Source organism: Leptidea sinapis, chromosome 15, assembly GCF_905404315.1.
Source record: "Leptidea sinapis chromosome 15, ilLepSina1.1, whole genome shotgun sequence".
In the NCBI taxonomy this organism is placed as follows: Eukaryota; Metazoa; Arthropoda; class Insecta; order Lepidoptera; family Pieridae; genus Leptidea; species Leptidea sinapis.
The window spans coordinates 6,746,390-6,764,870 of record NC_066279.1 but is presented as its reverse complement, the minus strand read 5'-3'; the positions used below and the strand labels follow the sequence as shown (position 1 = coordinate 6,764,870).

General features: G+C 35.5%; 1 protein-coding gene across 1 annotated transcript in view; it reads left to right on the top strand.

Annotated features, from left to right (window-relative positions):
• Nucleotides 1-817: 817 nt before the first annotated feature.
• Nucleotides 818-18,481, top strand: part of LOC126968206 (uncharacterized) — a 23,606-nt gene continuing 5,942 nt past the window's right edge. Inside the window, exons 1-17 of the mRNA XM_050813062.1 lie at nucleotides 818-1,534; nucleotides 1,615-1,737; nucleotides 3,086-3,263; nucleotides 4,210-4,361; nucleotides 4,457-4,612; nucleotides 5,933-6,153; nucleotides 6,720-6,891; nucleotides 7,891-8,060; nucleotides 8,527-8,809; nucleotides 8,888-8,971; nucleotides 9,971-10,261; nucleotides 11,054-11,250; nucleotides 12,966-13,050; nucleotides 13,900-14,082; nucleotides 15,301-15,495; nucleotides 16,747-16,831; nucleotides 17,795-17,982. Coding sequence (XP_050669019.1) covers nucleotides 1,097-1,534; nucleotides 1,615-1,737; nucleotides 3,086-3,263; nucleotides 4,210-4,361; nucleotides 4,457-4,612; nucleotides 5,933-6,153; nucleotides 6,720-6,891; nucleotides 7,891-8,060; nucleotides 8,527-8,809; nucleotides 8,888-8,971; nucleotides 9,971-10,261; nucleotides 11,054-11,250; nucleotides 12,966-13,050; nucleotides 13,900-14,082; nucleotides 15,301-15,495; nucleotides 16,747-16,831; nucleotides 17,795-17,982 — 3,201 coding nt within the window. The 5' untranslated portion in view covers nucleotides 818-1,096. The remainder of the gene's footprint in view (nucleotides 1,535-1,614; nucleotides 1,738-3,085; nucleotides 3,264-4,209; nucleotides 4,362-4,456; nucleotides 4,613-5,932; nucleotides 6,154-6,719; nucleotides 6,892-7,890; nucleotides 8,061-8,526; nucleotides 8,810-8,887; nucleotides 8,972-9,970; nucleotides 10,262-11,053; nucleotides 11,251-12,965; nucleotides 13,051-13,899; nucleotides 14,083-15,300; nucleotides 15,496-16,746; nucleotides 16,832-17,794; nucleotides 17,983-18,481) is intronic.

Sequence of the window (18,481 nt, the reverse complement as noted above, 5' to 3'; positions counted from 1 at the left end):
TAGACCTAAATGGATTTGACAGTACTGATTGAAGGTAACTTTTGGAGTCTGAAAGAATAATAGAATTGTTCATGCCATGACCCTTAACAAATAAAATTGCTTCAAGAATGGCAATTGATTCCCTAGTGAAAACAGAAGTGATAGATGGGCAGCTGTAACTGAGTATAATTCTTGTTGAAGGAATCCATGCTGCAGCACCAACAGGGCTCATGTCTGTTTTTGAAGCATCAGTGTAGATTTTTATGCCAATTTTGAAAATCAGAGTACATTATCTGAGAAAAAGTTTTATTGGCTTCTATGGAAAACTTATCTATACCTAAGTTTAAAATTACAGATGGTTGGAAAGTGAGTGCACTAAAAGGCATAGTAAATAGAGGTAATTTAGAATATTGGAAGAGGGGGTAAGAGAGGTGAGAGAATAATAAGTAACTGTGGAGAATGCAGGGTCTTTTGTCTTTAGGAATATTATTATTATTGTATAAAGCAAATAGTTGGTCTAATTTTGGAAGCAAGTGATGTCCACAACATTCAGCTAATTTGAGAAAGAATTTATTGGCAAGAAATTGAAGGCGAAGTGAAAGGGGAGGTTCCACACACTCTACTTGCATGGCATTAATCGGGCTAGATTTCATGGCTCCTAATATTATGCGTAAGCATTTAGCCTGAATTTTGTCCTTATTATTATCTTTGGTATTATGCGATGACATTGTATGTCAATGTCAAAAGATTAAAATTTATATGATTTCATCTTGCGTAGGTACGTACCTGGCTACTGTTAATTGTTATTTTAAAAATATTGAACATTCCTTTAGCTTAATAACCATTGTATGAATTAAAAAAGAATTAGTATCATTGTGTTTACTTTCTATGTTTTAGTAATTTGTATTATTGAATTTATAGTAATGTCTATTACTTAATAGTTGAATTTCAAATCGGAAAACCAATTCATAATACTATATTTTTACTTAGTAAATGACTTTTTAATAAGTAGCAAACATTTTAATGATGGACTTATTGGACTGCCACATCGTAAACGCAGCAGCAACTTGAGTTATTCTTATGTTGGTCATTTGAATTCAGTATTTCACCCAAAATCATGTCTCAACAAAGTGAACATTTAGACTTTTCTGGGTTGTTTAAACTAGATGTTCTTGTACATCTTGACATTGTAAACCACACTTTTTATGAGGTTGGCCTAAAGAAATTCATAGCTCTATCAAGTGATAAAGAACTAATGTTTTTGTATATTAATCCACAATGGGAGAGGTTTGATAATGTGTTTGACTGGGACTTTGTTGATAATCCAGTTTACTGTATGTGTTTTGATCCTAGTGGTACATGGGTTTTAATAGTTAGTGATCAGAAAGTGTTACTTGTACCATTTCTTCCTCTTTTTATACCACAAAATACATTTGATCATAAGTGGTCTTTATCAAGTGTAACAGTGCTGCCCCTTGGTGACATTGTGCAGCCCACATCTGTGGTTTGGTGGATCACTAAAGAATCCGAGAATATAATAATCATTGGATCAAAGGTAATTCAATATCTTGTTGCGTTTTGGTAACTGGTATTAATATTGATGTATGATAAAATAATTTTCTCAATGTATTACAGACAGGTACTATTTCATTTTACTCATTAGAATCTCAAAAAATCATTGCGGAAACTAAAGTAAATGGACAAATTAATGACCTGCAAATGTGTTTTGATGATTCATTGGATTTATTAGCTCTTTTGGTGAGTACTTCTTGTTATTGTTCAACTTTATCTATTAATAAAATTTCATGGGATCATCAACCCAATGTTTTGAATTTCTTCTTATTCATATCTTTCACATAAACTTATTGAGTTTATATATTACCTTTTTATATCCCAAATACACTGTAATTATTTTGATTTGAATTTATTTATTTTTCCACCTAATTTTGTTTTAAATATAAAAAAAAACCCTAATTTTCAATCAAAATTCTCATGTCAAAATATCAGCTTTTTAAAAAAAGTCAGTGGGCTTTTTGTTCCTTGAAGTCTCTACTTTTCCGTGATTTATAATAATATAAATTACTATGGTAAATGTTCTCAGAAAATGCAAAGAAAGAAAAAAACTCTAATCTGAATTTTTTTTACATGTACAATTATTGTATTAAAATTTACACTTTAATTCATTGAAAAACGTAAAATTGCATGTTACATTGATAAACAAAAAAATTGGAAATCGAATATACTACTATAATTATCAACAAAATAAGTTAACAATGAATATTTTATAAGAGCTGTACAATATTTTGAGAAATTGTAGCACCTTTTTTAATTATGTGAGCAGATGCCTATTTTTTGCTATTTTAAGATAACTTATATATGTACCTGGGAGTTAGGTACCTATGGAATAATTTAGCCCATCAAAAGGTATTTTATAGAGAATTCATGGCTGTTACTTTGTAGCAGCAAAAATATGGATTTAAATTAACCAAATTTAAGATAATTAATAATATAACCCTGATGCATTATCCTTTTTACATTTATAAATAGATTTGATTGATTGTGTAAATTTTAATAAATAGCTGAAAATTGTACATGTAAAAAAATGTGGGCAATTCACATGTGGTACTTGTAGGTATTAGTAATGATCATAGTAATACTACGTTTGATAATTAGTTTTTTCGTTTCTTTGCATTTTCTGAGAACACTTACCATAATAATTTTGTTTGCCATCAAAAAGTAGCGATATCACCGAACAAAAATATATAAGCTTTTTTAAAAATGTCAGTGGGCACTGACGTTTTTAAAAAAGCTGATATTTTGACGTGCGAATTTTCGATTGAAAATTAGGGTGCGTTTTCAATATTTAATTCAAAATAAGTTGACAAAATAAATATTAAAAAAAAAACATACAGTGGGTAAAAATAAAATACAGTCTTACAACACTGGTCTAAAACTACTCAGTGATAATGTCTGTTTCTAGATAGATTTTCTTTTAGATATTTCGAATTTGGATCAACATTTCAATATTTCTCATGACTAAAATATTAAAAGACTTTACTTGTTGGATTTTTGAGTGGAAGTTGTTATTGCTTATTTCTATCATCAGATATCAAAAGGACCCATACAGCAGTGGAAGTTGGTTTTAGAACACAGATCTTTTGGATACAACTGGATTACGCAGATTAGAGCACAGAACGACAAAGATAAGAAAGAAGGTTTCATGTCATATATCAGACAGTTGTCTAAAGATAAAATAACTCTATTTATTCAGGGAGGATCTAAAGGTATTGTTTTGAATAGCCCATAATATGTTACAAGATATCCCGTTTAACATTTATTATATTGCAGTGTCTTTAAATTTTTAAAGTTTTTTTTATGTTTTAACCAGTGGGAGTATCCTTTGCACAGGATGCCGGCTCGATTATGAGTACCACGACGACGCCTATTTCTGCCCTGAAGCAGTAATGTGTAGGCATTACTGTGTTTCGTTCTGAAGGGCGCCGTAGCTAGTGAAATTACTTTGAAAATAAGACTTAACATCTTACGTCTCAAGATGACGAGCCCAGTTGTTGTGCCGATCAGAATTTTTGGGGTTTTTCAAGAATCCTGAGCGGCACTGCATTGTAATGGGCAGGGCATATCAATTACCATCAGCTGAACCTCCTGCTCGTCTTGTCCCTTATTTTCGTAAAAAAAACAATCAAATTATAAATGATGGATATTGCTAACTTGCATGTATTCATAATAATTAATTTATCTATCTATCTATGGATCAACCAGTCTTGCTGAATTACCGAGTTTGTAGAATTGGTGATTTTCTGCCCCATCATAACTTATTTGACAATCGACCAGTACCCGGACAATACACAAATTACATAACACATACTAACATACTAATGTTAGATAGAAATAATCCTTTCTTCACATTTTTTATTTATTCTTCTATTAATCTAATATATAATATGTTATGTTTCTTCAAGTGATAACCCTCACTTCTAGGATTAATACACAAATAAAATTTGAAAAACAAAATTTTATGAACAATGTGGGATTCAAACCCAAGACCTCCAGCGTTCAGTGCCGGTGCTCTAACCAACTGAGCTAACCGTTCGAGTACCACTTCGATATAAAATCCTGTTTGCTTTGTTCAACTCTCAAGTTGTGTCTCTACAGGATCTACTTTATATATGCATTTATATAAACACTATTAATATTACATTACAATTTTAGATGAAAGCAGACAAGCTGTAGAATATGTATTAAAACCAACCGAGTATCTACCTATATTTAGGAAAGGATCTAACAATTGGGCTTTAACTGCTCAATATGTTCTTGGTCGTCATTATTTAACAGCTTTTGAGCTAAATGAAGGTACAATTATTGTAAGTATTCAGATTTGTTTCGGTACCTGTTGTTTATTAATGTTTCTCTTGGCTATATAATGATTGGCATTTAATGTGTTTTTCATATTATTCAGCTGGAAAGTCCTGGAGAGGATTCAGCTTCAAGAACATTAAGGCCTAAAATAAAGAAAGATGGACAGTATATTCAAGGATTGTGGTCACAACGGCTGTTATATTTGGTACGAAAGAATGAACTTGAAGTTCACAGTGCTAACTTTTCAGTGATCCAGGTGAGAGTATAATTATTATATATCAAGAAAAATAATTATTTCTGTTGCAATGTTACAATATGAGCATAATGGTTCTTAAGACAGATTAAATCATCCAAAATATAACTTTTTTTTATATAAGAGGGTACAATCGGGCAAGAGGCTCACGGGATGGGGAGAGGTGAGGCAACCACTCATGGACATCCGCAACAACAGGTGTGTCAAGAAATGCGTTGCCGGCCTTTAAGGTGTGCTTTTTTCTTGAAGTTCCCTAAGTCGTATCTGTTCGGGAACACCGCAGCCGGTAATTGATTCCACAAAGTGGCTGTGCGAGGCAAGAAATTTCTAAGGAAACGCGCGGTTGTGGAATGCCAGTCGTCTACGTGGTGTGGTTGGTACTTTGCACGTAATGTCCGGTGGTGGAATTCGGCCGCTGGAATCAACCCGAACAGCTCCTCTGAGCACTCTCCGTGATAAATATGGATAAGAAGATGCAGAGAGAACCCACATCTCTACGCAATGCCAAAGAATCAAGCCAATCGGAGATGGCTTGATGGTCGAATTGTACTAAATTTTGTCGGCCCCATTCCGAGACTTTGCAAAGCATAGTCTCGACTTCAGATACAAATTTGTTCCGGTTCTTGTCGATGCTATCCCGGGACATGTTACTTTCTGATATATAGAGAAAAGTAAGATTATAACGTATTGCAGTGTTGTTGTGTGTGTTGTATTTATTCCATGATAATGTTGAATAAAAATAAATATCCGGACGACTGAGCCTTGCTCGGATTTTTAAGAATGTTCAAACTTGAACAGAGAAAACTAATAGGACATCTGGATTCGAACCGGGGTCTTCTGCTTTCCGGATCGCCCAATGTCCCATCTGAGCTATTACAGTCTTGTATATAGTGGCGAAATTTACCTTTGTTTTTGTAGCTGCTTCTCATTAAAACTCGGATAAATCAACATGTATTTAAATAGAAACCTAGCTAGATCGGTTTATCGCCCCCGAAATCCCATGTATACTAAATTTTATGAAAATCGTTGCAGCCGTTTCCGAGATTCAGATTATATATATAATATATACAAGAAGTGCTTGTTTAAAGATATTAGATAATATGAATATTATTAATAAAATATGTATTTTTTACTGTTAAATGTGATGACAAATTGAAAATAATTGTAATAAATATTAAAGTTAGTCCTGTAATAATTATTGACTAAGCTAGTCAATTACGGATTGTCAAAATTTAATTATTTTTTTTGAATTTCCTTTCAATGAAAATAGTACCATTATTATTAATATTCGCCTGTCTAAGTCGAATATTACTCTTTCGTTAGGGTGAAGCACTCCTGGGAACAAAACGAGATTTCTCTGAACTTTGGACGGCGGAGATGATTGGTGATGTTCAAAAAGCTTATTTGATGTGCGCAAAAGGGCCATCGACAACAGACGCAGGGTGGCGGGAACCCACGTTTATGAGTGATTTGCAGCTACCAAGATTTGTAGTGGAGCCGTGTCTTGTAATTACCTCATGTGGAGCATATATATTGAATACAGTGTGAGTAATAACTAAATGTTACCATTAAAAAAAAATCTTATTTAAAAGTAGTTGGGAAAATCCAAAAGTGCACGCCTCAGATAAAAAAACAATATTAATTATAGTAGACAAAAGAAAAATGATTTTATTGTGCTTCTTCACCACTAGATGGCGGTAAAAATAAAATTCATTATCATTAATATCTGTTAAACATATGAGTCTGATAACCATCAGCAATAAGGGATCATCCTGAGGATAAACGGAAAGTTATTCAGAATAATTATATATTATGAGTATATGAAACGATATCCATAAATCTTGGTATTATGGTTATTCCGCGCACAACCAACCATATAAATATAAATTATACATTGAAATTTATTTAATTCTCGTCCATTGGTTGTGGTTCAGTAGACATAAGAGTTACAAGGGGCTTCGTATCTGAAGTATGATACAAATGGTCTAGTTGACCAACTAACGTCTGGGTGTCGAATTTCCGTGACGGTGTACGCCTGTAAAAATTCATTCTGATATTTTTACCACCAAAAGAAGTAAAAATTCAACAAGTATTTGATATTTTGATGCAGTTGCGAGCCATGCGAATGGCTGGTTGGTCTTATAATGCGTGGCGGGGTCGGCGCGGAACTGTCTGCTGCGGCACTGGGAGCACCAGTGCCCATTCTGCTGAGAGCGGCCGCTGATATGCTCATGGCTAAAGGGAAGATCGCCCCGGCACAATATCTCTATTCATTATCGCAGGTAACCTAACATGTCTTATTTTCCTCGAATAACAAGAATATGCAATGATGTTCCATATTGACCCGTTAACTAGTTAAGGCGTGCAAAGCGTAACAGACCATACAAACCAACTTCACATGTGTAGAATTCTAGTTAGGATGACAATCGTAGCGGTTGTATTCGGTCAAAAACTCGTAAAATAATATTTTTGGTTCATCCCAATCGTCATGTTGTCATCAACAAATATCGCGCGAGTTGAATGCAGGGCTCAGGAATACGATAGTGCTGTGACCTAATTATAATTGATCACTATAATCATCAGTGTGTCGATAAATTTAAACAATGCTTCAAGTTTTGTTTTATCATCATTTTAACCTAATAATTATTCCAAATCTAAAAATCCCAAATTTTTGTTCTGCCTTTCTTAAACAAACTTGTCTAGAATATTTTTCACTATTTCTCGTGCTTGGCGATGAATAAAAAACTCGATATTTTTGGGATCGGAACCTACTGAACTCGGATCTGTCATTATTAAAATAAAATAAAAAAACAGATCGTAACTTTAGTATTAACGCGATAACGGTGAGTATCGACTACGGCACAACACTACACTGTAGACGGCAAGCGGGGGGCTCCCGCTCTTTATCACAGGCCCCAACTGCATTCAACTCGCGCGCTTACTATATAAGTATCATAACGATTTACTGGACTCCTGTTTAAATGGTTAATTGACAAAAAAAAATTATAGTGTTATGATTTTTTTAATTTTAAGTAAACTTTTTGCATGCTAATTTAAATTATCTGAATAGAAGACACTACAATAAATTTTAGATCTATAATGTATACTGTATTCAACGCAATAAATAAATTTCATTTCATTTCAATCACGTTATCCAAAAGACGTCTACTGTTGGACATCGGCCTTCCCCAAACATTGCCGCAACCGTTCTAGCACTTTCCACAGCTGAACCCTGCGACCTTTATGAGTCCACGTTGTAATATATTCAATAAATATTTCAGAGTCAACCAGATGGTTGGATAGCAAGGTTGGGAGTGTTCGGTCGAATACACGAGCTGTCCATGTTTAAACAGGATGTTAATTCTGGAAATTTTGGCAACGCCGCCGTCACAGCTAAGTTGCTTGCTCTATTGCTCAAGATACGAACTAATAGTGAGGAGAAGTTTGAAGTGTAAGCTATGGTTTTTTTGTAAGTTGTAAGCTGTAGTATATAAGTAGCATGTTGGCTTGTAGCTTGTAAGCTATATGAGTTTTGTAACTAGTACACAATAATAATTATTGTACCCTGTAAACTATAGGTGGGTATTTTAGTACCCTGAAGTTACTATTATTTATTAGTCGCTATCCTTGGTCTGGCCCGTGCTTTGTGTACAAATTCGTACCTTATACATAATAATCCTTACGCAAAAAAAAAATCGAATAAAAAATGGCAAGTATATTTGTTTAATGTTTATTTTTATTGATTAGGTTATGTACTTTTTAAAGTTTTTTTTTTCACGAAATAAACACTTAACTATTACACCCTGTATATTGCAAAGAAACTTTTTCGGCAACATATAATATGCAGTTTTGTATTTATTCCAATCTGACAATTCAACGCAGTATAAGAATATTACCCTTATCATTTCTTGTTATAGGGATGTGAAATTTACCAACTTGGGAACTGCTGAACTTCTAGAACTGACTACAGTGGCCGCAGCTATAGGTCTGTGGGAGTTAGTTCCTGTCTTCAGCATACACAGAGGCTACCCTCACCTATTTCTAACCGCATTGAAGGCCAGGAAAGATATTTGTCGAGGAGCGATAATGTGTCTGCTTAACCAACCGTGCGTGTTACCAATTCTTCTAGAAGAAAATGGTCAATGGTTATTTGACTTTATAACTGAAAAGTGCAACCAGTTTGACACTATAATTTTGAAGGCAGGTTTGAGTCTCTAACTAATAAATTATAGTCTATGGTTTGAGGTTGTTTAAAAAATCTTTTTATTTTCATTTTAGAGGCTTTGTTTATGGCTGAATCCACTTCAAAATCAATTACGGCCTGTAGTGCGGGATTTAAAACAGGGTATAACATCTATCTATGTGAGTAAATTTTACTTAACCTACATATATATGTCGGAGAAGCATTGTTGTCGTTGACACCGTCATTAGTGGTTGGGGACTTAGTGGGCGTCATCAGGGTAAAATGTAAGCACAAATCACGATGATCACAGGTTTACATTATTTTAATTTTAATTTAAACAATATTTTGTCACTTCACAATAATTAACAATTAAGATCGAGCAGCGGATTCAGGGCACCCTTCTTACTTTAACCGACGAATACCCTATTAACGATCCAACTCGATCAGTCGCTATTACTTGAATGTCTCCTCAAAATGTCGGCCTCGCCCAAGTCAAGATGGCGCCTTGACCCTCGAGGCTCGTGCTCTGCTCTGATTGGTCGTTACACAAATTACAGTATTCCTAACTTTCCTGTTTCCATGGAAACAACAATCAACCCGACTCATAGCTTCCTCCGACATATATAATTTGTGTTGAAAGTGTGTCAATATTATTATTATATATATTTTTTTTTAAGTTTTTTTTGTTATACCTTAAGAATTAAGAGATACAAGACAATAATAAGAGTTGATTGAAACAGAGCTGAAGGCAAGTAAAAGTAAGGGTGCACGTATTGGTCCCTGGTTTGTAGTTGAAATAAGAGTGGGAGTGAAGAGCGACAAGCGGCGACACGCCTTCTAATACGAACCAGGATCTATTTCAGTTCTAACCTCTTTTACCCATTCTATGTTGAGGATGATAATGAGTAGTGTATGCTACTTTCTATATTATCTATACAAATACTAAAATCGTAACAAAGTAAGAACTGTACATTCATTATTTTTTTTAAGGAATACTTATATGTATTCTACAAGCAATAACGAATCCAAAAAAAGTGCTTTATAGAATTTTGTCCGTTTGTGTCTCCGTGCAGAATGAAAAAAGTACTGAATAGATTTAATTTATATTTTGTATGAGGTTGGGACGACGTAGTCGCTAGTTAAATATGTAATGTATAGAGCACAAAAATTTGTTTCAGGCAACTAGAATGCTTCAACAAATATCGACATTTATGCACGTCGTGTGTGCTACTGAGGCGCGAATACCATGTCCAGAGCTACAAACAGAGATGAAGGAACAATCGGAGATGTGGAAGTATCATTTTCTGCCGCGGCGGGCTTTGTCCTGCGGCTTGAGCCATTGGGCAGTGGCGGAGGAGGGGAACGCGAAAATAATGATCGCAGATACAGCAGTCAATACAGAGCTGATTGGGAGCGTGGTAGATGTGGCGTGTGGGAGACACCACACATTGCTGTTGACTGAAAATGGGGTGAGTAATGTCAGTTCTCTTCACTTGTGAAGAATACTCTCTTTCTTTTTAAATTGATTCCTTCAGAATTTCATTTAATACACTACCATCGCTTCGTATACAAATGGCGCGGTAGAGATTTAAAACTCAAGTTTCTGAAATTATAATGTAAAGCAGTCAGGAAAAATATAAACAGAATTCCAACACGAACCACTGTATTATGTACATCTTAATATATATAAATCTCGTGTCACAATGTTTGTCTTTAATGGACTCCTAAACTAATGAACGGATTTTAATGGTGATTACTTCATGGAGTGCAGTTTGGTCCAACTTGAGAGATAGGGTAGTTTTTATTTCGATTTGGGACCCATAAATATTTTTATTTTCAATATTTGTTTTGTATGGACATATTTTCTATGAGAGAATTTAGTGACGCACGGTTTGACAGTTCCGCTGTGAAACAATTTCATTCTAACAACAGGGAGCATATTTACGAAATAATTTTTGATGTTTTGAAATATAAAACAGATGTTTTTTTTACTATCTACAGAACAACGTCTGTCGGGGCAGCTAGTATTTTATAATTATAACTTTTAACTGTCAAATATACACTCTTGGAATTATTTAACACAGACGAATAAGCTATTTAATCCCGAGCAAGGCATTATATACCCTTCGCAACCCCTCTCCTCTCCTCGCCCCTCCACGACTCGCCTCACACTTCACACCGCTAGCGCCACCTCTCCGACACCCGCTGCTCACTTCAGTTGACACGTTACAATAATGTTTAGTAAATAATAAATATTTTAGATATACAGCGCGGGTGACAACACATACGGCCAGCTGGGAGTGGGCTCCATGTGGGCGGGGGGTGTGGGCGACACTGCGAGCGCCGGTGGCGCCCTCGCGCACGTGCGGGCGGACTGGACATCGCCGGTGACGGCCGTGGCGGCCGGACACTATCACTCCGCCGCGATAGACCTGGGGGGACGGCTCTACACTTGGGGGTAACAAGACGAGCAGGACGTTTAGCTGATACGCCCTGCCCATTACAGTGCAGTGCTACTCAGGATTCTTGAAAACCCCAAAAATTCTGAGCGACTCTACAATTGCGCTCGTCACCTTGAAACATAACATGTTACGTCTCATTTGCCCAGTAATTACACTAGCTACGGCGCCCTTCAAACCGAAACACAGTAATGCTTACACATTACTTCTTCACGGCAGAAATAGGTTATGGTACCCATAATCTAGCCGGCATCCTGTGCAAAGGAGCCTCCCACTGGAAAGCAGTAACGTGTTTTGTTATGGCTAGTAAAGTGTTTATCACAGATTACAAAACATTTATGTTTAATCATAACCTTATGATGATGAATACAATAGGTACATTTATTTCATCCTATAAATAATTTAGGTATATTTAACCAAAAATTTATTTGAAATTTAATGGTTTTATTCTTATATGATTTATACGTCTAAATGGACTGTGACAGCTGTGGATAAAAAAAAATAGTGGCGAACTGTGAACCCTATCTTCAACGCACGCACCCTAAAACAAAATGCCTAACAAGCCCCGAGTGTAAGACATAGCCGTCATGCATACTAAAGTAATAAACCTGGCCTTTTATGGAAAAGGAGGATAAACGAGGGTCAACTGGTTTTAGTTATCACCGCCACCAACATTCTCTTGCAACACCAGTGGAATCACAGGAGCTTTGCCGACCTTTAAGGAAGGACCGGAATTATGAAAACATACATACGGGCGTGCGGTACGGTCGAGGTAGATATGCAGACGGTTGTGTATCGACGACCATAAACTATATTTTATGTGATCGGGGTAAAACTCCTCTCAAACATGAAGAAGCATTTAAAAACTTTAAAATAAATAAAACAAACCTAAATATAACCTAGTTACTTAATTAGACAAAGAAAGTAGGTAATTCTATCTACGTTTTGAGTTTCAGAGTCTAAATCAAATCGAATTAAAATCTCTTTACTTTATGTAGGTCAAGGATGACACTTATGAATGTCGAAAATTTTCTTTTCTTTTTGCATTTACCACCACTTCGAAAAAGGTTGAGCTTTGATGAGTAGAAGTGAAATCTTTTAAATCAACATTTAAAGCTTCATCTTTTTACAAATCATTTCAATTAAAATATACGTCAAGTGATGCAACAAAATACGCAAACGTCAAATTCTCAATGCTTTACACGAGTAAGTTGATACGTAAAAAGTCTGTGACCTTACAGTCACAAGTAAAATAGTCGAATAAGTAAGAGTACATCGAGGATACACACGATACACAAAAACTCATTCTTCTCAAGAGCATCTCACTACATAAATAATCTTAAAGGCTTTCCTGAGTTTGATCTGTTTAATTCATCCACAGATTCTAGCAGATTAAAAATGACTAAAAACTGGTTTACCTAATGTGTTTCCCTAACTGTTAATATAATAATAATCGAATGTAGTGTTTAAATTCTCTTTGAATATAATAAATGTACCGTACCATAAACAAACCTATGTACTTAATCCTCAACATATTTTATATAATACTAAAAAAAAAAGTTGTATCAGTATAATGGTATGTGTTATTAGAATCAATATGGGAAGACTTTTAAATGGTGTTAAATGTTCACACTATTGTATAGTAATTAAGTTATTGTAACACTGTCAGTTTTCCAAATAAAATAAAATACATTTACGAGTTATTTTTCTTCAGATGGGGAGTTCATGGCCAACTATGTTTGGGTACCATTCTTGATCATTCTACACCACAACTGGTTACAAAGTTCCAAGGAAGAAAAGTAAGTACATTTCATTAGTCTTCTCGTTGTACTATTGTATTTATGTATATAAAGAAAAGTATTTTTCATTACTCATACTCGGAAAGTAATGTTGTTTTGATCTAATTATTGGGTGGAAAATGCTGCTTCCCTCCATAGAGAGGGAAAAACTCATTCAAATTTTCCCACCAAGGGCCGGAATGAACTTTAAAAATAGAACTGCTGTGAAGAGTTTTATGTAAAAAAGAACTAATTTAAAAAAAATGTTGCGGCCATGTGACTTTCTAAACAGCCAGTGTGAACTTAGCGCAAACTTCTTTGAGAGGAATAAACCGAAACAGTTACGTGGTAAGTTCAATATTTGAAATTTAAAAAGTAGACATAAATTGGCGGGATACTAATTTGTGCTTACATAAACAACTAGTTTTATTTTTCTCATATTCGAATTGAAAAGTAGAGTGTTTAACTCGGGTAAAAGTATCAATTCTTACTCAGCCGACCTTGCTGCACTCGGGCGTCTAAATACCTCGGGAATTGATTCTTTCGACCCTCGGTTAACAATCTAATATTAAATAGTTTAATGGATTGCGTAACGTATGTCCTAACTGCTTTCAGTAAAATCAATTCAAAATATGTTTGCAAGAAACTCATTTAAATAAACATTTACAGCTATGCCTTATTATATTAGCGATTATAAAAATATGTCCAACCTCTATAAATATATCAAATATTTTTAGCACCCGTTCACGAGCATAACGCATGAACCGGCCATAGCCTCCCTCAACCATATTTTAGGGAAGAGAACGACCTGCCCCATGATGTCGCCCCACGCAAGCTAACCAAGCTTACGTTATATCGTGCTGTGATCAGGTGCTGAGCGTGAGTTGCGGCGCGTGTCACACGGTGGTGCTGACCGTGAGCGGCCAGCTGTGGGCCAGCGGCGCCGGCGTGTTCGGCCAGCTGGGCGGCGCCGGCCGCGACAAGAGCTCGCGGGCCGTGCGGGTGGCGCTGCCCGACCCCGTCCAAGCCATCGCCGCGGGCTACTTCCACAATGTGAGTTATTACTAACTCTTAGAACAAACGAGCACACGAGCATCTTCAATATTCATATAAATTAAAAAGAGGGTAGGACCCAAAATACTTCCCTGTGGCACCCCAAGGGATATTATCGCGTCATCACTAATATTCTGACCAACCCTTATTCTGTGTTCTGTGAGTAAAGCAACTTTTAAACAAACTTAAGCTGTGTTCCTCTTACTCCGATCCCCTTCAGTTTGTTCATAAGGTTTGGGATAGGAACGGTATCAAAGGCTTTTTTAAGGACTAGAAATACAGTTATAAAAAATTTTTACCTTTGTCATACTTTATCGGTTACTTTGGTTTATCGCCCTAATAAGGCTCACTTTATGAGCAAGTGTGTTGAAGAAGCTGTTATTATATTTTTTAACGACTTCAAAAAAGGAGGAGGTTCTCAATTCGTCGGTATGTTATTTTTTTATGTTTGTTACCTCAAAATTTTCGACTGGGTGAACCGATTTTGATAATTCTTTTTATTTGAAAGCTGGTGCTTCCCGTGTAACCCCATTGTAATTTGGTCCAGATCTGACAATGGCATCCATGAGAAAACCATAAAAGTCTTAAATTTGCTATACACACGTATAGCAAAGTGGATGATAAATTAGTATTGAGTTTGGTTAAGTTCTGATTACGGAATCCATGACAAAGTTACGGAATGGAACTCTTCAATTCTTAGGAGCAAATTAACGATACTCAGCCGAATCTTTTTTATGCTATCAAGATGTTTAAGTCATCTACCATAACATATTTATGGTCAAGTAACTGTCGTAGTCGAATATGATGATTAAAAACTTCCATTAAGAAAAAATCAACCGACTTCAAAAACACTATTGCAAAACAATAGATATAATGTGCACTAAAAAGTATAAAAATAATTGCGTATTTTTATATAATCAAATTAATTAATCTAATTCTTGTTATTATGTAATTTTTGGAGTCGGTGTCATTCAAGATAGGTTTGTTACTACATACATAGTTATAGGTGAGATGTGCTTGAGTCATGAGGAGGCGAGAGCGCGTCGCGGCGGAAGGATACCGATTCCAAAAATAACAATAATCGTAACTAGAATTAGATTGTATAAAAATACGCACTTATTTTTATACTTTTTAGTGCACATTATGTCTATTGTTTTGGAATGGTGTTTTTGAAGTCGGTTGTTTTTTTGTTAATTTTTTTTTTAATATTTGTAATAGTTGGCGCTAACTACAAAGGGTCAGTTGTGGTGTTGGGGCGCCAGTCCGCAGCAGGTGCGGGCGACACATGCTCGCAGGACCACACCCACCTTCACTTCAGACCAAGTGGCGCCGACAGCATCCGCCACGAGTTCTGACTCGCATCTCGTACCGCAACTAGTTGATATACACAATGTTAAGGGAAAAATTGTTCAGGTGAATGACTATGCTTATTAATTTATTGCATTTTTAAGAATCTTCTGGAATATCTCCAGTAATTAATTTAAGCTGTGGAACAAAGAAATACACTTTTAGCGCAAGAATCCCTATATGCGTCAATTGTGCAGTCAAATAATAAATTCGCGTGGCTATATCAGCTGATGACATCAAACACCCCATGTTTTTTTAACCTGTGGATATGCGTTAACATTGACAACAACAAAAAATTACGTGATCTTGTTGCATTAAGTATTATCTTATATTATATTTTTGACATTTTTGGTTGTTAGTTTTATAATTGTAATAAGCTTACTATGGGAAAATATATTATTAGGATTTATGGAATTCTTATTATTAGCTCACACACCATACCATAGTTTGAAATGAGCTGTTCTCACAAGTATACAAAATTTAAAATCAGGAATAACTTGACTTTACCTTTAACAGAAATCATCACATTCGCACATACTTGCTTATAATAATCTCAGCTGTCAAAAGGCCCTTCTGATGCTAAGCAACGAGTACGTTTTGTTTGTTTTGTACGTTTTGATAAATAAAAGATAAACTTTTAGAATGAAATAATTAACTAAGAAACAGATTTACAGTTTGATTGGTTGGTCCGAGTGACGCATCGATCGTAAATCCTGGTATGGTACTCTCCAACCAATCAACCAAAGGTTGTGGCTCCATCTACAGCGCTTCGAGTCGAGCATCGTCCATAAATTGAGATACAAATTAAAGCTGTATATAAACTTAAACTTTAGATGTGTACGACTTTATTCGTACACACAAAGAATTCAGCTCTTAAGGTTGTGATCCACCCAATATACGAAAATTTATATTTACTGTCCAGTTATTTGTTTATTACTTTTTGTGAAACAATTTATACTATTTAAACATGATTCATTTATTGGATGCAGCATCTTACAAACTAATTTGTTTTGTATATTATAGCCATTGTAAAGTACTCTATTTTAATGAAAAGAGTGGTCGTTGTATGTTCTTCTCACGAGCTCAACTTTTGACGAAAATATAGGAATTTCAGTAGTTTATAAAGAAATATTTATAACGAAGATTTAATGCGCTTAGTTTAAGCCTAATAATTGAATAAAGTTTATTTGACTTTGACAGCGTTTGGTTGATTAGATATTGATCCTCTATGGAACATAAAGGGAAAAGCAAAAATAACAGATTATCATAATGATTTCTTCTTCTTATTGGGTGGTCTTATTATAATCTCGATTACAGGTGTCAGCGGGGTGGCATCATTCATGCATCATTGATAGCACGGGCACTGTTTACACTTGGGGGTTGAATTTCGATGGACAGTTGGGTGAGCTTGCTTAACTTTGTTTCTATTCTATTACTATGATGTTGTCAGTGTGACATAGAGGGAACTTGGGGTGGGAAATTTTATAGTTGGGAATGATAAGAGCAATCTAATTCATAATCAAATTGAGTGAAATACTTAAAAGGTGTCAAGTAAAGGAATGAAGCGAGTGCCAACTACTCTGGGCATGTATCTTATAACCTAATTAAAAGCGAACACTTAAACACCAAGTTAAGAACCAAGATGTAAGTATATGGAAATCTATGTATGTGTTTGTATTTATATTTATCTCTAACACCGTTCAACCGATCATAATGAAAACTGGCATGTATGTGTATTTTTTGTGGAGAATTGTATTCGTAATACACTCCAAGGGCGTAGCGAGGTAGGCCCCTCACCAGGGGGTACTGCAGCTGTATGGTATGAATATTGGTATCCTGCTATATTTGAACGCACGGAAAATGATTCCTTGTCCGAATGCTGAAGAACATCGGACATCGGCTTATTGAGAACTATCAAACAGCGCGGTAAGATCTTGTACCTCGGTCATATACTGAGCAACGATAGGTACCGCCTGCTGCAAACTGTTTTGATGGGAAAAATTGCTGGGAAAAGAAGTGTTGGAAGAAGAAAGAAGTCTTGCCCCAGAAATATAAGGGAGTAGACTGGCATCACGACAGTCCAAGAACTATTCCGCTAAACCATGGTCAAGGAGAAGATTAAAAAGCTGTCTTCTGACCTCCAGTCATTACTGGCTGGCTGAGAAGAAGGTGAAGAGGAAGAAGAGCATATTTCAACGCTCAATTTTCTAATTTGTTTGCAATTTACCCCGCTTCCCCTTTGCCCCTATTGTCAACATCTCCTAAAACACGACACTGCGCAGTCGAGGTCTCAGTAAAATTTTAAACGGTTGACTAATAATGATGTTAAGCGGATGAAATTAATTTGTAATATTTATAATTGTAGGCAGCGGCGACAGGAAGCAAGTACAAATCCCAACTGAGGTTCAAATTCTTGAGGGTCCGTCAGACGTGAAGGAGAACACAAGTGACTGTGATGATGGGTATGGCGGAGTGGTAGCGTGTGGGGGAGACTTCACCGTGTACATCCGTCGCGACGGGAGGATATACGCCACGGGGAATATGCACCAACAGGTATTATTTGGCAACAAAATAATATATTTTATTTGACACACACACAAGAAACATTATATTACTACAATAATAAGAATAAAAAAGTAAAATGATTACTAAAACTAACCTAGATTAATTTTACAAAGAATAAATAAACACAAGGATGCTACTCAGGACAATTTGTGACAGTACTGATTTTCAGTAGCTCCCATTTGACGCTTGGCGTCACGATGCTGATTAATAAATTATTAGGCGATAGTAAATATTTATCCCAACATAATATCATAATATCCGAACGACCTATCCTTGCTCGGATTTTTAAGAATGTACAAAACTTAAACAATAAATACTAATAGGACATCTGGATTCGAACCGGGGTCATCTGATTTCCGGATCACCTAATGTCCCATCTGAGCTATTAAAGTCTTGTATATACTTGCGAATTTTATCTTTGTATTCTAATGCTATTGTAGCTGTTTCTCATTAAAACACGGTTAAAACTTACTTTTTTTAATTGAAA